The sequence below is a fragment of the Lepidothrix coronata genome, unplaced genomic scaffold (assembly GCF_001604755.1).
Source record: "Lepidothrix coronata isolate B3197 unplaced genomic scaffold, Lepidothrix_coronata-1.0 Scaffold123, whole genome shotgun sequence".
Lineage (NCBI taxonomy): Eukaryota > Metazoa > Chordata > Aves > Passeriformes > Pipridae > Lepidothrix > Lepidothrix coronata.
The window spans coordinates 2,772,553-2,793,000 of NW_016690303.1; the positions used below are offsets into that span (position 1 = coordinate 2,772,553).

General features: G+C 38.4%; 1 protein-coding gene across 3 annotated transcripts in view; it reads right to left on the minus strand.

The window, feature by feature from the left end:
* Window positions 1–20,448, minus strand: part of TMEM181 (transmembrane protein 181) — a 34,568-nt gene that overhangs the window by 7,774 nt on the left and 6,346 nt on the right. The window contains exons 1-14 of one of the 3 annotated variants that reach the window (XM_017825935.1): window positions 18,600–18,664; window positions 17,584–17,727; window positions 14,129–14,232; window positions 9,364–9,419; window positions 7,993–8,083; window positions 7,293–7,411; window positions 6,443–6,562; window positions 4,472–4,552; window positions 3,387–3,486; window positions 2,545–2,675; window positions 1,851–1,942; window positions 1,438–1,495; window positions 680–782; window positions 531–582 (exon numbers count right to left, since the gene is read on the minus strand). In XM_017825935.1, coding sequence (XP_017681424.1) covers window positions 531–582; window positions 680–782; window positions 1,438–1,495; window positions 1,851–1,942; window positions 2,545–2,675; window positions 3,387–3,486; window positions 4,472–4,552; window positions 6,443–6,562; window positions 7,293–7,411; window positions 7,993–8,083; window positions 9,364–9,419; window positions 14,129–14,232; window positions 17,584–17,585 — 1,109 coding nt within the window. In that variant the 5' untranslated portion in view covers window positions 17,586–17,727; window positions 18,600–18,664. Of the gene's footprint in view, window positions 1–530; window positions 583–679; window positions 783–1,437; window positions 1,496–1,850; window positions 1,943–2,544; window positions 2,676–3,386; window positions 3,487–4,471; window positions 4,553–6,442; window positions 6,563–7,292; window positions 7,412–7,992; window positions 8,084–9,363; window positions 9,420–14,128; window positions 14,233–17,583; window positions 17,728–18,599; window positions 18,685–20,448 lie in introns of those variants that run through there. The other 2 variants (XM_017825934.1, XM_017825933.1) reach the window with 2 other exon arrangements.

Here is a 20,448-nt window from a genome sequence, read left to right on the forward strand (position 1 = left end):
AAAATAATTATGTTAATGTGCTGACCGGTTATTTTAAAATAGACTTGCTTTCATAGTTCTAAATTAAGAAGGATTATTTTGTGATTAAAAGTCAGCAGTCAACTGAGTAAAGTGGGAAAACTCCTCAGATTTCATCCACTACATACTATCCAAGTAACAGCTTGGAGTGGGGGAGAAAGATATTAACAATAATCTAAGAAACTAATTGTAGACTTCTGCTCTGACTAAATGAAGTTTACAAAACTCCAGAAGAGGGGAATGGTGCGTTTGCAGACCACTCAGCAGTAAATATCTCTGCTAAGTGAACCTCTAAATCTTGCAGAGCATTGCCATGGTAATACCAATAATATAAACTTAGCTCAAAAAGCCTTAAGAAAGGCTAAAAAATTAAAAATGCTTGCCACAACAGCCATATTAAAGACATTTTTCAGTTTCATTGACAATTTTATTATCTAGAAAACGTACTCAAAGCTCTGAAAAAAAGGTTATAAAAGTTACAATTCTGAGAAAGGTACTTTGAAAAGCCTTACCTAATAACAAGCACTACAAATGTTAATGCAGTCAAGAATTTTAACCTGAGATCTGAAAAAAATTGAGAAAAGTTGTTATTAGTGAATTTACACCCACATCTAGGAGAAATAAGCCTGTTTGGGGAAGAATCAAAAAAAATATTCCTTACCAACATAAGGCATGTTTCGAAGTTCTGAGCATGCCCTCACTATCAGGAACAAAAGGTAGAGAACGTATGTGGTTGCCACTACAAGGAAGAAGATCTTCATTCCCTATAAGAAAAGTGTTAGGTTTTATTATTTAATGAAATTTGGTCTATTCCTCCTTCCCTCAGTAGAAATCATTATTTCCCAAAGCACAACATAGAACGGTCCATTTATGCAGGAAAAGCTGGCTCATGAAATGAGGATGGTGATACATCCAGGTCGAATTTTAGGGAATGTAAAGGACATTTCATAGAAACCAGCATTTTTCACCAAATTCACAGTGAGCTGAATCACCATGATTTTCTAAAAACACGGCTTGTTCACAAGAACAATACAAGGATTCCCATACATCAGATCTTCCTTTACAACAAGAAAGCCTGAAATTTAGCAGGACAGTCAACCTTGGCGGGAGTAAAGATCTACAAAGCTGACTTAATAAGAGGCTTCAAAATTTTCCTTTCAATTTCAACAGTCATGAGTCTTGTGGTGTTGAGTCTCCAGATCTGCAGGGCAAATTAACCTTCTCAATATGGAGCTCAATATGGTCTATGCATCTATCTAATGCAAAATTAAAAATACTCTAGTCAGAGTAAGACCATTTGACCAGCATTTTCTCTTTTCTAAATTGTGTTATAGATTTTTATAGAAGAACAAACCCCATCTCCTTGTATTGCCTAACTCTACCTGACAATTTAATAGCAAGAAAACATTTTTGACTTACCTGAAAATTGCCTGTGTCAACCCTGTATTGATATGTAGGATCATGTACTTCATTAACGCTAGAAAATATTCAAAATTAAAAACTGGTATGTGCACCATTCCAGACAAGGTCAAAAAGACATACTGACCAAGAAACCCACCCAAAAGAAAAGGTTTAGAGTTACCATAAAGGTTTTCGCCATATAAATTGGTGCAATGCCATTAATTCAAATGCAGTCGTGACAATTTACTGTATATAACATTCTCGTTTCCTAACCCAATTTGGAAGAAATATGGAGGATTTAAATTGTAATCATGTCTAATCTCCCCATTTGTTTTTTAGAAAATGCATTTCTCTACCACTAGTTATAAACAACCTTCTCATTCTTGAACACTCTCAGTTCATACTTCTGCACTAAATTTTAAATTACTTACGTTTGCCATATTCCCAGTGTAACAGAGGCCAGCCACAATAGTCCAACAATAAAGAATTTGGGCAGATAGAAAGTTAAGCACTTCCTTTCCCCCTGTAGAGAAAACAATACTGTGGTGAAGAAGTGAACTACATTTAAGATTTTATTCATTCTTGACAAAATAAAATAACTGTCTTCTTTGTTTCACTCAACATGAACTAGATTAAAACACTCATCTTCTGCATTTTTATCCTGCACAGGTGATTTAGAGAAGACATAAAATTGTATCATCACTTGTGTTAATAAGATGCAGTAGAGTTGAAGCATCCTATTTATAAGGTCCCATATATTTCACTGATAATGCAAATAAAGGAACATGCTCCAGAATTCATATTTCTCTTAAGCAGAATTTTAAACTAGTTTAAAAACCCAATCAACTACCATATAGAATAACAAAACCCTTCAAGCAAGAAAAAGCATAATGGCATCATGATTATGAAGACTGTCCCACCTATTTCATTTAGACTTGGTGGAATCAAGATAATCTACTTCACCATAAATCATTTTAACTACAAAGCTTCATATGTCACATTGTACTTTATGAGTAAAATAAACGTCTCTCTTTAAAATATTTCATTTTTGTCACCTTTTGAGAGAAATGAAAAAAAAACAAGTACTGTCTTCTCATTTAGTAGTAGATACTGGTGCACCCTTACCTGTACTCTTATACCATGGTAGACACAAAGCCAGAACAACAACAACGCACACAGAAACAGTGACTGGAATAGATCATCCAGCATTCCAGGAAACCAGCTGTTGACCAGAAAAGAAAGGGGGAAAAATGGATCTGTAAAATAAATAAGAAAAAAAAAAAAGTTAAACAGAGAGAAGAAAACCTTTCATTATAAAAAGTAAAGCAGAACGTATCTTCAGAGGAACAAAAAGCCTTAGATTTTTCAAATTACACCAGTAAACGAAGTTCACTTTATCTTAAAGAAATTAATAAAGAAAATGGTGCCTCTAGCAGCAATCCTCTGTGCTGTAGAAATAATCTCAAATGGTTGCCAACATTTATTAGACTTTCTACTAAACCACTGTTAATAGTGATGACCTAAAAATTATCACAAAATGATTAAAATGCAAATATTCTTTTAGTACTGCTAGAAAGTGCTAGAATTTGATGTGTTTTCCTGGACTAAAAGTAGCCTCCATTTTTAACTGAAGTGTGAGTATCTGAAAAATGAAGAAGTAAGACTTAGCAGATGAACAGAAACTGAAAGGTTCAGTATGGTAGGCACCTATTCCAATCAGAGCGTTAAACAAATAGTTGACATTGATGTGACTGAAAAGAATTAAATCCACCTACTCGTTATGCCCTTGAATTTGCTACACTTGAAAAGGGTTGCTAAGATTTTTTTATTTAGTTTTCTGAAGCCTTATAAACAGTTGCTTATAAGTTCAAGGAGGAATTCCATTTTGCCTTTTTCTCTCTCTTTTGTCTTTTTTTCTATTTCTTTTTTAAAAAGGAGCTTTTTGAAAAATTCCAGGATACAAGTACCATTGTAAAGTAGTAAGAGCGGAAGTAGGATGGACATCCATTTCTGTTCAATACCCCAATCTCTCATGGAGAATTTCCGCAGAGAATGTGCAAACAGACACTATAAAACAACAAAAACAACAATTTGTAAGGAAGGGATACAGCCTTAACGGTTTAACCAGAGTTAAGAGCACATTGCAAAGGCTGCTTCATGAGGTCTTTGCCTCTAAGAACACAGTAAAACATGAGCCAGGTCTGTTAGGCTCTCCTTCAGGTTTGCTGGCTGACCCCAATGCAAATTACATAATTTCTCAAGCAAACTGAGAAGTAAACCAGGTAGTATTGTGAAAATCAACAATGTGCGAAAAAAAATGTTGCCTCATTACTGGTCATACACTATCATCAAGTTCCACCTAAACTGACTTTTTAAAAAAGCAGCTTGCATTTTATATTCACAGTTACCTGCTGAGTGACATCATCTATGTGAGAAAAATGTTATGCAAGTGTGCAGTACTTTGGTGTCCCTACTTTGAAAATTCAACATTTTAGATCTTATTTTGTTGGGGTTTTTTTCCCAAATACTTCTTTTCCAGAGCCAAACCAGGTTGGAAAGGAGAGATAATCTAAATCATAGCATAATTTAGATTGTAAGGCATCTCTGGAGGTCATCTGGCTCATCCTCACACTCAAGGCAATGATAACTTTAAAGTTAGATCAAGGTTCATATTGATGTTTTGCTCATTTTCAGACACAAAGAGCCCACACACTGGCCATCCTATTCCAAAGTCTGAGCCTACCTGTACTGCAAAAAAATACTTTTTTCTAGCATCTAATCACAATTACCTCTGTTTAAGCAAAATTCTTTCTGTTTAATCCAAAATCAGAGTTTGGAAAAGCAAGTTTTCCCATTTATCCTATTTTCTTAATGTCCCTTCAATACCACTTGTAAAAACATAAAAGCAGCAACTACATGAGTATTTCATTAACATTTTTTACATCCATTCAGTGATACGTCAACTCAGCTGCCTGGGCTTACACAGCACTACAGAGCAGTGTTATCAGCTGTCTATATAATATACTCCAGAAAAACTGAAACAAAATCTTACCGTGACCATAAAAGTAAGAACTACAAAGACAAATCGGAACCATATTTCCACTTGCGAAAAAGTTGGATTGTAGGTCTTCCACTAGAAGAAAATAAAAGAAAGAGAGCCCAATGAACGATGTTTTGACACGGTACATATGACATTGATAATCAGCACTTTATGCACACACTGGAAAGTTCTCAGGCTTTTTGAAATGTAAAGGTGTAGCCAAATTTCACAAAGACAAATTCGTACCCACAGGACTACCTGATGAAAAGATAAGCAAAGCAGCCTAATAGCCTTGCTTCTCTTTTAACCTTCCACTTTGTAACATACTCATTGCTGTTAAAGTAATTCTCAGGACAAAAAGGATATTTTCTTCATTGATTTAAATTGCATTTTCATTCAAAGTTTTAATACCAATAAATGAGTAAATCCAGTATGTTCTTCTTTATTACCAAGGTCAGTTGCATAAATTGACTATGAAGAGATCAATAAGGTGCAGGGGTGCTTCTCATAAGGGGTTTGTTTTCTTAAAGCTTGCTCACTTGTCTCAGAAGTGGAAAAAAAGAAAATCACATAAAGGAAGAATAAATGAGCTTACTAGAAATACAGAAATCTTTTCATAGGTTGGGGGGAAAGCTCCTTCTCCTCTAATTACTAGAAGGGCACAAACATTCATTATAACATGTCCTTTTGCAAAAAATCTACTCTGTCAACAATTTATCTCATACCTGGCATGCTTCTGTTTTGAAGCCATTTTTGAAATGTAAACTCCCTGGTACAACACATGCTCTGCTCATGTGAACAAGAAGCTTTACCTTTCATTTTAAACTGTAAATGTAGAATGAAAATTATATGTAGAGAACCCTATTATACAAAAGGCAATCTACAATTTCAACTGAGGTCATCATAAACAATTGTAATAATGAAATAAATTGGATAATTTCAGTTGCTGCAGGAAAGTGGGGCTTTAGGTTAGAGGTTTTTTTGGGGTTGCACACAGGTCTGCCTTAAAGGCAGCCTGCAAAGCAAGATAATAAACTGTACAACTACAAATGCCCCAACACTTTGTCCTGTTTGAAATCTGGAACTAAACAAACGGTTTGTGAGCTTAGGGGTTTTTTCCCCTTAGAGTTTATTTTTAATGATTTGCTTTATGCACTAGAATATTACAAATATTAATATTTAGAAAGTTAATTTAGTATATAAAAAACATTTTTGCTTTACAGTAAGATTTTTGCTTGCTACCTGCTCTGACATTCCAAATGCTGTATACAGGTAGAATACAGCATAGTAACATGTATTATAAACTTGGTTTAGTTCCATTTTCTCCCAGTGCAAATTTCTTTCTGGAGCCAATCAACACACACTGATGATGTGTTTTATAAGCAGTCTTTAGAACTATGTACTGAGATAATTATTTCACCAGGGATTATTTTAGTGAATTAGTTTAGTAGCCTGATTATTTTTGCTGAAAATAAACACCATTTTTCCCTTCCTAATAAGCACAATCATTAAAAAAAAAAACAACTTCATTTTTCTTTGAGTTTGTTAAGTCTTTCTAGCCCATGCATTTGTGAAGTCTGGAAAATTTGCTAATTCAGATAAATCTCCTGGAAAAGCTGAAAAAGATACCATGCTTCAGAAAGGCAATATCTCTATAAGCAAATGCAGAAAACTGAATGTTCTAGTCTAGTTTGTCTATTATTAAAAATATCTGCCAGGAATTAAGACTAAATTTATCTGTTACAAAAAACAGCATCAGCAGTTCTGAGAGAAAAATCTTTCCCTATAGAGGTGAAAAAATTGGTCTAGACTCTTATGAACAGTAAATGCTACAATAATTCTGACATCAGTAGTGACAGAAAAATTAATTATAATGCATTTTTATATTTCTCTTCAAAAATCAGACACTTTTTTGTTACAGTCAAAGCACACCTCTACAGCATTAAAGAGACTTGTTTTACTAGTATAAAACTTTATACTTACTGTGAAAGTAATATTCTGGATAGTGTATGTTAACTTGTTTAGATCTTCAAAGCTAACAAATATGTTGTACTGAGTGTAGTTCAGGTAGCCAAGGTGAGCAACAATGATTTCACTGCATTTCTGTGAACACATACAGTAGAGAATAGCATGTTGAAGTCTTCAAATTATTCCAGAATATGCACTGTCAGTATAGGATGGAGAATTTGTTTCTAAATGGTTGAATATTGATGATATTTATTATATGTCTCACCAATCTCAATCAGTCCAATCAAGAGCTTTTTGAAAGATAAAAAGGCAAAACAGAAGAAACTGATAAAGTCAGTCACTGATAAAGTCAATGGTTGAACAATAAACAAGGCTAGCTTTTCACTTTAGCTGGTGAAAGCACCTGCTTGCAGCACCAGGATGGATATGAATAACTGTCAGTCAGACTCTAGGTCATCAGATTGTGAGATGGGGCTATCTTGTACTAACTCATTTTTAAAAGCTAACAGGAGGAAAGAGAAAACCCAAGCATATTGTTTTCTTGGCCTCTATTCAGTATTGCTAAACCTGTTTAAGTGACTGAACAGGACACACTGTTTTGCTGACAAAGAGCAATTCTAACAAGAAAGAAGGGTCTTTAATGGGTAACAGACACAAGTCAGAAGTAAGCAAAAAAACGATGGATAGGAAGATACTTGGTCAGCATTACTAACTATGTTGCCATTATAAATAAAACCATACTCTAGAGTCTTTCCTGAGACATGTTTAACAGATACATTCTTCTTATTTGCAATGTAAAGCAACATGCACAAACAGATTTAAAGAAAGTGCACTTCATCAAAGTTTTGTTTAAGCAAGTACATACTTGTGCACAACTGAGTAATCTTGTTCGATTGTGAACTTGATTATTAACATATGGTGTGCTTCCATCCTTCACCACTCCAAGTACTTTGACTGTCATAGTAACATTCTTTTTGAGGGATACTGTAAATAAAACAGAAAACATCAACCTATTGCTACATTCAGAGATGAAATCCCAAATAGAGTTTCAGATGCAGTTCAAAATGTGTGTTATCCAAATATTACTCAGAGTTATTCATTTATACTTTACTGAAGTAGGGGTACAGTAGGGGTACAGTAATACTTACACAGTAAGTCTCAAGCCCTGTAGTGAATCTTGACAGATTAACAATTACTAATACAGTATTTCTCATACATATAAAGGGAAGCTTTATTGAAAAATTAATATCATTACAGACTACACATCTAATTCCCCCAAAAATGAAGGAGGAAAGACACAGATTATCTGGATATTATTGTGTTCACAGAAATAACAAACAATAATCCCCTATACTTGTTTCTTACAATTCAGTCAGTGCTGTCCATGGCTTTACTGAGGGAGGGGGGTGGAGGGCAAGAAAAAGCATCAGAGGAAAAATCTACCAACCATAGACAAAAAGCAACAGGCTCATCTGTGTGACAGATGAAACTGAAGATACAATAGACAGGTTGCTATAGCAAGTTTTCTATTCTCAAGTTTCCTGAGAATTATGTAAGATTCTCACCATCATGCTGATCCAACTCAACTACGCAGGTCAGCCACAGCTGCTGATTGTAAGTTGACAGCGGTGGAGAACTCAAATTAAATGGCTTCAGCTGTAAAAAAACCCATAAGATTAGCACCAGCCATTACACTAGCCATTACATGGCGTATCTGTAGTTACAATGATGAAAGGCATGTTAATTGTGTCTGTGAAAATGTTTTTGGGAAAAGATTTAATATATGGTACTCTGTGGACAGTATGATAAGCAGCTCAAACAGAAGTCTTTCAGAGGATTAGCTTAAACAGCCCACGTGTTTTGCACAGCACAGAAGCAAGGACAGGTATGACTACCTAAAGCCCATAAGAGCAGCAGCATTAAAGCAGATAAGTTCAGACATGAAAATCAAAATCCTGAGACCTAGCCTGAACATAAGTAATAATTTTTAACACTTCACATCAAAAGTCAGGTTTGCGCCCCTTTATCTGCCACAGTTTTAAACCTGTTCTACTATAATTATGAAAACAAAACTATTTTCCACTAGGCTTTCTAAAAATCCCACATTCCGTTCAAAAGAACGGAAGATATCATTAACAGATAAAACCTACATGCAGGGAAGACTTTTCTTATTTGAAATCAAAATGTGCTTTAAAAAAAAAGAAAATCCACCCATAATATAGTATCAATACAAACAAATATAGGTGACTAATAGATGAAAAACAAAGAAAATTTCAGTGTATTTAAAAAAAATTTCCTTAAAAAAAACCCCAAAACAAAACCTTTTTAGCACTTTCACAAAAAATACTTCAGATATTACGTTGACAGTGAAGAGCTATCTAGAAAAAAATTGCAAGAACTAAGAACCAAAATATGAAAGTTTTAAGAACATGAATGTGAAGGTTCATGTTAGGAAGCCAGATCCCATGTCTTGGTCACGTGACAGTGAACAATTAACAAGAAACAGAAATATTCCTTCCCAGATGGTAGAAAGGAAGATCACAAGAGGGATATCATTAATTGCCACTGAGTGCATCATTTTTCAGTTTATGTTCTCAATTTCTATTTCTGAACCCCCTACAAGAATCTCCAACCTTAATTCACCAGGGGAAAACTCAAATGCTACTTTATCAGAAACTGCTGTGTGGAAACATCCTAGAATTCTCTACCTGGCCTGCTCACAACAGTAACAGACTAGAAATCGCTGCTGGGCCATTCATAAATAACACAGTAGAAGGACAATATTGCATGTTCAGTTTCAAACTGGAAAGCATGGATAAGACGTTTTCCAGTAAAAGTTCAAATACTTAAAATAATTAGGGGGAAGAAAGGTAATGTTTAATATTACTAACATCAAATAAAGCCATTCATATAATCCAACTATACTTAACTCTTACCTTTAGGCTGTTATTTAAGTCTGTTCTTGCTACAGAAGTTTCAATTACATTAGGACCTGCACAATATATAAGAAGGAAAAAAGAAAACAATATTGAAGTATACATATTACTGGTAAGTAATGATGTAAATACAGGTTTTCAAAAGACTGTACGAAGACCCTGCCTGCAAAGCAGGTAAATAGTATCCCACTTTTCAGACGTTTAAATTGAAGGGTAAATCACTTGGACGTTTCAATATAATTTATAAACTTGGCCTGAATGTTTCTTTAAGCAGTTCTGACATAGTATTTCTAGGTATGATTAAATAGGAAGTAAATTATAAATCAAGAATTCCATGTCAGAAGCCCTGAATGTGTACTCTACTACAACAAACCACACGGTATTTATATAAATATATCCCAAGCTTTTCATGGGAGTGCAGTCATGAAAGTACTCAGCTACAGAAAAAGCTGGCTAAGCACCAGTGGCGCTTTTGTTATAGAGACTCAAAGTTTAACAAGGGCTGCAGAAACCACCTGAAAAAACAGCATGTTTAATTGAACTATAAAGTTTGCATGGCCAAATTGTTGCCATTACCTAGTTTAAATGGAGCACAGCATCCGTAACACATTGTACTCAAGGCTTGGGCACCAAGGCAAACACGTCCCATTGTATTTGTCTGCAAGAAGCCAATGCCTTTTTATGCACGTGTAATGTACTTGCCCATACAATCACAGTAACAGTACTTTCTGGATAAAGATGGATTTTCATTGCATTGGTCTGTTCAAGCCAAGATACCCACATTTTGTTTAGCAACAGTTCTCAGTTTACTCAGACTGGGCCCTTCCTTTTCTACAGAAATCTGGGGCTATGATACACGATGAATGTCATCACATAAATAAAGATAACTGCATAGAAGTTGTATAAACAATTTCTCCCAAAGCAGACAATCCATTTAATAGAGTTGCATGTCCAAGTGTAGTGGGAGATGTTCAACTCCATACCAGACCTCTTATGCAACCATTCCTCCAATCATTCTGGATACGGACACGCACGCACTTAACATGTACTGATCCATCCACTCACATCCTACCTCTAGTTCTATATGCAGTAAATGGGAAGCAATCAAATCATAATTTATGTTAGAAGAGACCTCCAGAGATTATCTAGTCCATTCTTGTTTAATTAGGTTGCTCAGGGCTATGTCCAAATAAGTCTTTAACATCTCTAAGGACAGAGACTCTCATAAGCTCTCTGGGAAACCTGTTTCAGTACTTAATCACCCTTATGGTAAGAAAAAATTCCTAATATCTAACTGGAACTTTTTGTGTCCCAGCTTATGTCTGTTGCCTCTCCCCCTATCATCATGCACCTCTGAGAAAAGTCTAGGCCCATCTTCTGTGTATCCTCTGATAAGGCAGTTGTAGAGAGTGCTACAAATTTTCCCTTAGCATTCCTAGGTATGGAAGGACACACGCTACTGGGAAGAAGAAGAATGCACACATGTTTGTACATACACAAAACACGAAAGGACTAAACTAGAAAAGTGAAAGGGAAGAGTAGAAACAGATCTGTGTCTATACACTGGGGTGTGAACAAACACAGAGGAGACGTAAAGCAGGTAAGAACAAAAGCAGGACATACATATTTGTATTTGGTCACCAGATGCTTCCCAATCACAGTAAGATTTCGCTGTCCAAATGGTCTCTCCCTCTATATATCTGGTCTGGCAATTTAATGTAATTTATTAATCCTCACAATATGCTCTTTCAGCCATAAGCTCAGTATTAAAAAAATTATGCAAGAAAAGCAGTTTTTCACAAAGACCATGGACTTCAAAGTTACTACAGAGAAACAATGGAAAAGAAGGAAGTTTATAAATAAGCAACATAGGATCACTCTGTGCAAGAAGTATTTTAGGTTACCTGTCATGACAGTTCTAAACATGTAGTACTGCTTGGGCTCCTACAACCACTCTAATAACAGTATTAACCATCTTACAGACTTTAAATGAAAAAATTATGAATTTCACCCATCATAGTCAAAATTTCATATTAGGACTGCAGTTCAACATCACTAATAGTCACCCACTATAAAGTCAGTTCTGCATCACTGAATTTTTCAGTTCTCAAGTACACATAAACAGGGCAGATTTTTGAAAGGCATTTTTTGTTTTAAAAAGCATAACTCAATTTCAGTAAGTGTTCACGGACGATGTCATCATATGTCAGTAATCAGTTCTTGACAAAACTAAAAAAATTGGCCTTTTTTATAAGTTTTTTTTTTAATTGGAAGATATGAACCAATATTGGGACAGAGAAATCACAGTCACAATTTTTAAGAGCAGCAACCAAACAAATAATGAAGTTCCAGTGCCATTAACTGCTACTTCTGAAGCAAGCAATATATAAAAGCTTTTTTAAGAAACTGACCATAACGATGCTGTGGAGACTAATTTAAATTGTTATTGGGTTTTTTTCAGTCTTGCTCAGTTATCAGAATCACAGCTGAAAGCAAAGAACCACCCTGAGGTGCTGAACAGGAAGACTGCACAGGTACAGAAAAATGAGTTCTGCACCTTGGATCTTCATTACACTTGTCCCACTCCAGAGATAACATAGACCCACTGGGACAAGGGAAAGAAAGTGAGTGCAACTTGGGAAAAAGATCAAACAAGTCTGCATCTGTCTTGGGTTACGAGAACTGAGGAGCAACTGCCACCATAGATTAAACTGCCACCATAGATTAAACTGTCTTGTTTTCTCAGATGAAAAGCAAGACTTCTGCTAGGCTTCCCAAACTGCAGGTAGAGATGTTGAGTATGGGTGGTGGCATATTCAGACAGCATGGAAAATATGGATGTATCTCCCATGCTTTCATTTACTTAGTGGGTTTGGTGAGTTTTTCTCAGACTGCACCCTTTACTGACAGAGCATTCTACTGTTACTGCCCCTCCTTCTATTCACAGGAAGCAAGCAGCTGTCAACAAAAGTCACAAAAAACATCACAGTAAGTGTTCATCAGATCTCCTCCCAAGGTAAACACCATTATTTTAAAAATAATTAAGTTATAATAATAAATGGTGTTCATGCTTTGTCAACAAAACTATCCAGCAAACCAATCTTACAAGGACAAGAATCCCACAGCCATGGCAGTTCCTGAAGGGGATCACAGGCAAGGCCTGGGACCCCAGCAGGGTACAGATGACCAAGTGTTGCTTACAGCAGCCAAGTCCCCCGGGCCAAAGGTAACCACATCATCAGATTGCTCTGCACACAGACACAATGCAACACACCAACACAGCTCTCTCTCAGGTTCTGATATCCATTAAGAATGAAATGCTCAGTTTTCTCTTCCAGGAGCACTGCTTTTTGCCTATCTTACGTAAAACAACTTTCACTTCTCGCAACCTGGCATTATAAATATACAACTACAAATATGGTTCAATTTTATAGCCAAATAGCCAAATTACAATAAATTAGGTAGTTCCATTTTTTGCTCTTGATCATTCATATAAAATGCACTTTTGTAAATGTATTTCTACAGTATTTTAGTGGCCAAATAATGTTCTTCAGCATCCTTAGGCAAGTCACAGGAATATCAGTGGTTAACCTTTATGAACTGAAAGTCTATTTGGACCTTAGGCTGCTACAATAAATCAAACTGCAGCAAAGAAGGTTTTATTTCACAGACAAATTTTATTATTTAATGCTATTATGAAAAATGTACTGCCTACAAGGCACAGATGGGCATAAAAAGCCTAGACAGCTGCCTCCAATTAATCCCCTCTTCTTTCCAAGGCAGGCAGGAGCAGATGACTCCCAGGCCTGAGCAGCCCTTCTCATTCTAAAGGAAATGAAGGACAGGGTGGAGGTAGAAACAATCCAACAAACAGGTCAAAAAGTGTCAGAGAGGGGCACAGGAGAACACACTGGACATGCTTGGTGAAGTGGAAGTAAGCAGTAAAGTGGGGGAAGACGGTAACAACCTTAAGTAATTCTTATATACGGGATGGGTTGCTTAATGAGTACAAGTCCCTCCCTTCCCCTCTCCCTGTCTGTCACTTCTGTATTGACAAAGCTCTCCTGACAGCAGAGTACTAGTATATTAACACTGCTGTGACGGCACACTGACTGATTTTTCAAATATGTTTTATACCTGGAAAAGCTCTCTGGCATAAAATAAACTCCCTAGTGACACTGCATCTTTGTGGATCAAATCTCTGATCTCCAGGATAAGTACTCAGACACTAAGTGCTTAGCCTCTCAGATCACATCAGGACTCCAACAAAGGTCTTTGAAACCAGAGACCAAAGCTCATATATGTTTGACAACTGAAGTTCACATTTTTATACTACTAAAATATTTATTATTTCTGTGGCATTTATTACCCACACATTTAGAAGACTTTACAAACAGTTAGCAGTTTCCTCACAGGAAATCAAGTATTAGCACCACCATTTTACAGACAGAAATACAAAGAAAAACAATTAATGTAGCAGTCTGCTGAAAAATTATGTTACTGGTTTTGAAAATTATGAAACTGATTTTGTTTTATTTTACTGACTCCTCCCTGCAAAGCACTTTTAAATACCAAGTCGTTGTAGGTAGTACTCCTATGAAAAAATGAAATGGAAGAAACACTTCCCCCTCCCTGTCAGGAGTAATGCTTGCTCAGACATCCCAGGGGCACTAAGCTCATTAGCATTTAAATACATGTGTAAATACCACCAGGTTTAGACAAAGCATACAAGAACTGTAATCTTCTAAAAAGACAACGTCCTTACCTGCTATTCCTATGAAGACTGTCAGACCAAAACAAACAAAGAATACTACAAAGACCAGAACAAAATGCCTTTTGGACAGTGTATATAATCGCATCGGTGCCAGCCTACAGGAAGCAAAAGAAAGCATAGAATTAGTTGTCAGTCACATTTCTAAAGGGGTAGAAAATAGACCCCATTCATTTTTCCACAAAGAAAATGAAACCGAATTCTGAGATAACATGTAACACTAAGAAAAAAATATTAATGCTGCTTCACAGAGCAAGGATAACTACTAGGCATTATTAGACATATGTACGTGCACACGTATCCGTGCTCCAAAATGGAAAAATTTTGCAGATTCTTCTTATGCTAGGGCTTTCTATTGTCCTAAGACTTCAGCAAGAGAAAGCATTTCTTAGAGGGATAAAAAGTTGCATTTTAGTTCATACATTAATAATTTAAACATCCCAGACACCATGTCTCCTGTAATGACAGCTTAAGCTAAAGGGACTGACATCACTAACAACTCAGTTATCTGCACGGGATCTTGATGAGTTTTATGCACTCTACATATATACTTCATCCCCTCAGGATCATCCCTAACAAGGAGTAATGCAGAACTCCAGATCTGCTAGATGTGCATGCTCAGGCTTTGAATTCTCATCTGAACTCCACCAAAGCTTGGGAAACAGAAAACTGAACTTAAGTTTATTATTAGACACTTAAATACAAATACACATACAAGCAATGACATCTCTTCCACAACTATTTGGTGCTTATCATTAGGTTAAAGACAAAACAGAGAGGGGAAAAGTACTGAAAAGACCAATTGCATTCTCTTGGAAACGAGTAACTTCTAGTTCTGTTGGCAGGGAAATAAGATCAAATAATTAATCCTACATAACACATCTTCCTTTTTGTTAAATGCGTAATTTCTAAAAAACACAAATCCAGCATTTTCCAAAATAAAGCCAACATTTCGAGTTATGTCAGAACTGAGCCACCACATAACTGATTTTCTAGTGCTGTTCCAGAAGGTTCGATCATAGAAAGCTGTACAGTTTATATGGAAAAGCTGCTAGGACTGGGAGGGTGATGGAATGGTGCTGGTGTTTTTCAATAAAGTTGTATGAGTATCATCCTGGAAAGAAATGAAACCATAAGACTTTAATGGTTGTGCTCCCTTTTGGCTTGGAATAAAACTTCTTTTCACTAGCTGAACAGTGCTCTTACTGGTTCATCACATTAATGAAGAATTGCAGAAAAGGAGCTGAAATCCCTTCCACAAGCCCAGTCTGAACTCTGGGACCAGGTACCATGTGCCTGCATGCATAGCAGCCCTTATAAGTAAGGCAAACAAATCACCAATACAAGGATCTAATAATAACAACCTCTATTTTCTTTAAAAATCATTCTCTCCAAACAAAGCACTACAAAAAAATTACATTATTCCCTTTCTTGTAAAGTTTGAGAGATCCAAACCTTAATTTAACTCACAAAGGAGGTGAGGAAAGGAGGAAAACCCTACAGAAAAAATGAGAACTGCAAGTAAGTAATTGTAAATGTTACAAGTCCTGCACAAACTGGCAGTATGTTTCTTAAATCAGTGTCTTAAAACTTCAGCCTTTATGTACTTAAACCACGTTAAAGCTATTACATCTGTACTAGTACTTAAATAACTAACTAACCAAGGTGTATCTTTCTACCGGTTTCAAGTGTTTCTTCAGTTCCACAGATGACCTGGTATTCCCTATCTACCTAAGTATATCAAGTATTAGATACTATCTTGAGATGCTAAAGTATTAATCTTAACAGGAAAATCCTTGATATATAAAAATTGTGCCTAAAATGCTGACATGCCTAAATTAACTATAAGGGTTCATCTGGATACCAAGTATTTCAAGGCAGAGTACATAGTGAGGATGTCTCAATACACAGAAATTGGGTCTGGATGGGAAAGTCCATGGATCGAGAATAGCTGACAACTGGATGAGTATTGTATGTTTGCAGGGAAGTTCAACATATGCTTGTGCAGTTCTGAACAGCTTACATCTGGGCATCCACTTAACAGCTACAGCTTGATGCAGGATACTTCTGACATTCTGTACGTATTCTCGGTTCTTTTCATAAGCTTCCTAATTTCCAAGTTTTTGCAGACACTTCAAAATGCATAACGTGAACATGAAAAGCAGCTCCCTTTCCATAGTCCTCCCTCTCCAGGAAGGTCACCAGAGTTCCCCCCCCAGCCAACACAGGATTACAACTATTGGCAATTATCACCCTCATTTGCTCATATACCAGAGCACAGATGGGCTCGCGAGCTTTTGAAGAAACACGTTCCAGACATTCTTTATTCCAGCTCCTCTCCAGCTGGTGCAACACCTAGTAGTCAAAATGGGAAGGTGTGCACCTACCTAAGTGATGATGGTACCTAACAAAGACCAGAGACGAGGGAGAGTAGGGACATGCTCTGTGTTTTCCTTTCTTTCATACTGGTACTCCTCAAGTCTCATCTAAGCCACTGACTGAATGTGCTGCTTTACAGGTCAATAAGGCAACATGGATACTTATTATTAAGAGGAAGTGTAAGAACTCAGCCAAATCTTAACTACATTTCTCGTGAGTGCAAACAACAATTTACAGCATTCCTATCAGGTGATGTATGTTTCACTGGCCCTCACTGCAATAACAGAACTTCCTTGTGTGGTTTTGAGTGCCTCATTTCACCTATCACCAGTTGACACACAAAGCAGATTAAACGGTCTTCCCATATGTTCATTGCTAAACATCTGCCTTTTGGAAAGACATTACATAAAGTTTCTGAATACACAGAAGTGCAAGTTGATGATCCTCCACTAACAGCTTCTTTCTCACATCTGATAGGCCCAATAAAGAATACAATGTTTGAAACACACTCATGGGAAAATCAAAAAAAGGTTCCTTACTCTGGAAGCATCTGTTCAAATGAGTAAAGCACTGTGCTTTGCTTTACCAGCAGAAGATGCTCCCTAGCCATGGCAGTCAAAAGCTCAGGACTATCCATCCAAGTGTCTGCAGATCTTTCAGTACCCATTTATATGTGAGATGTAAAGGTGGGTTAAATCTTGTTCTTTGAGTAAAGTTTTGGCTCAAAGTTTTGGCAAAATGTTTCTCAGGCTATTCCTCATCTTCACCTCTCATGCCTGCACAACAAAGTCTTTGGTAAAGGCCATTTTGAAAAACAGAGCCTGTTATACAATAATTTTCACTTCGGACTCTCACTTTACAGAAGGGAAGGCTGTGGCAAAACTGAGATTAAGCAGTACATAGGTACAGAGTTGATATTAAAATCAGAAATAACTCACTTTTATGCACAGCAGTTTTTCTGACATTAGCCTCAGCATCTCTGCCTCCAACTGCTCTTTTCTATTTTAGGCTTACTTCCAAATAAAACCATCAAAACCACTTTGATTTAAATGATTACATATGCTACCTACATTCACAGTACTGGGTCTATCCATACACCCTGCACTTCCTCATGGTTTAAAGACATTGCTCGCTTCGGTGTCCCTCAGAAGACCTTGAATTTCTTCTTGTAGATGTATTCCACAACGTTTAATAGCTAATGAGGCAGCACATGACTACATAAAAAGAGGCATAAAATTAACATTAACAGTATTATACAGAACTGCTATATGACAACTCACAGCTAACCATGGCTATGTTAAAAATATTTGTGCACTGGGTGGGTTTGGGTGTTGTTTTGTTTGGTTTGGTTCTTTTTTTTAGTTCTTGTTTGCTGTATTCATTTAAGTCTGAATAATTAGTTACTGCTATGGCTCTGTTCGTGCAAAGAGTTATCCAGGAAAACAAGTTTTCCTTTTTCCTTTAACAGACAATCTGAGAGTGGAGATACCAGGGGTGGGGGTTGTTGTTCTCCACAGAAAAGAAAAAATCAGAACGTTCCTCTAAAGAGGCGGGTAGTCACTGAGTGGCGAACCACAGCCTCGGAAACATAAATTTAACCCTCGGCGTGCTGATTTCCTTAACGAGAGATAACGTGTACAACCTGAATTCGATTCAGATTGCCCAAAGAGGTTGTGGAGTCTCCCTCACTGGAGACACTCAAGAACCGCCTGGACATAATCCTGTGCCATGTGGGATGACCCTGCTTGAGCAGGGAGGTTGGACCAGGTGTGGTCCCTTCCAACCTGACCCGTTCTGTGATTCTGTGAATGACAACATTCAGGTCTTTACAGGGGGAAGAGCCTAAAGTACCGCACCTGGCCGGAGCAAGGATTTTCTTTTTTTCTCCCCATCCCGAACCCGGACCCGGACCCGGAAAGTACCGCACCTGGCCGGAGCAAGGATTTTCTTTTTTTCTCCCCATCCCGAACCCGGACCCGGACCCGGACCCGGACCCAAACAACCGGGCGCCCCCTCAGGCTCGAGCCCCCCCGCCCCCCTCCCATCCCGATCCCGCGCGCGCTGCTCCTCCCCGCCCGCCACTCACGGCTCCATCCCGGCCCGCGCGCGCACTGCCGGCACCTCCTCCCGGCGCCGCCGCTGCCGTGGCACCACCGCCGGCGGCGCCTCGCGCCCGCTTCCGCGTGCGTCACTGCCCGCCCGCCGCGACCTCGACACGTCACGGCCCCGCCAAGCCCCGGGCCGGGGCCCAAGGGCGGTGCTGCCGCCGGCAGTGGGGGAAGAGGGGGGCGCTACGGCGAGCCCGAAGGGACATCTGCCCGCGCCCCGCCGGGGCCGCGGGAGGGAGGGAGGGAAGGAAGGAAGGAAGGAAGGAAGGAGGAAAGGCGTTAGCTTTGGTGAGCCGTCCTGGAGCGCAGTCAGGCGGCTGGTCCTGCCCTGCCGAGCGCTGCGGGTTCAAAATCACAGTATCACAGAATCAGTTAGGTTGGAAAAGACCCGAGATCATCGAGTCCAACCTATGACGCAACACCACCACGTCAACTAGTGCCACGTCCACCTAAACACGTCCAGGGACGGTGACTCCACCACCTCCTTGGGCAGTCCATTCCCATGTATGATCACCCTTTCTATGAAGAAATTCCTCCTAATATCCAACCTAAACCTTCCCTGGCACAGCTTACTACTATGTCACTATATCCTCTGGTCTTATCGCTGGTTGCCTGGGAGAAGAGACCAACCCCCACCTGGCTACAACCTCCTTTCTGGTAGTTGTAGAGAGTCAGGAGGTCTCCCATGAGCTCCTTTTCTCCAGGCTGCTTATTCACACCCCCAGCTCCTTCAGCTGCTCCTCATAGGACTTGTGCTCCATTCCCTTCACCAGCTCCGTTGTCCATCTCTGGACACACTCCAGCACCTCAATGTCCTTCCTGAAGTGAGAGGCCCAAAACTGAACACAGGATTTGAGGTGTGGCATCACCAATGCCAAGTACAGAGGGGACAATCACTGCCCTGGTCCTGCTGGGCCACACTATTTCTGATACAAGCCAGGATGCCATTGGCCTTCTTGGCCACCTGGGATACACACAGTGCTGGCTCATGTTCAGCCAGCTGTCGACCACCACCTCCAGATCCTTTTCCACAAGGCTGCTTTCCAACCACTCTGCCCCCAGCCTGTAGCGCTGCATGGGGTTGTTGTGGCCAAAGTGCAGGACCCAGCACTTGGCCTTGTTGAACCTCATACCATTGGTTATGAGGTCAAATGTGTCATTGCAGCAGGGTAGCAGTAATATTTTCCACATTTCCAGTGCCCTTTTCAAGCTTGAATTGAATCCAGTTTTAACCTATCCATTTTAGGTGAAAAGACCAATGTGATGTATCCATGCTGTACACATGCATGTTTAGTGCCTGTTAGAGACAGCCATCCAGTTTGCAAATGATTTTGTTTACTAGCTCTTTCAGTGGAATTAAAATGCTGTCGCTGTAGTCACCTGCATGCAGCTTTGTTGTATTCAAGGGATGTGATTGATGTATCATGTTTGCAGAGAATTCGGTCAGCCTGCAAGCACCAGAAATTAAATCCTAGGAGTAAGCGACTGCTTTAAACACACTGCTTAATAAAAATCTCTAGACAACACCTCAAACTACTTTGTTCCTGCACAAATGCTAGGATAAAGTTGGATTTTTGTTCTGATATTCTGTTAAATGTTCTAAGTCTGGGCAACAATGATTGTCAACTGATTCACTGGGTAGCAATGGAGAAGAGTAGGCAGTTTTAGGGATTTAACCAAGCTATATTTTGTACTCATTTTTGATAGCTCTAATATTTGCTCATAGAAAGCCAGCACTGCAGTTACTTAAATGTGGGCAAACCTGGTGTGTAGTCTAGAATTAAATTCAGAGTAACTGCCTGGCTTTGGTGTTTGTCATGTACATAA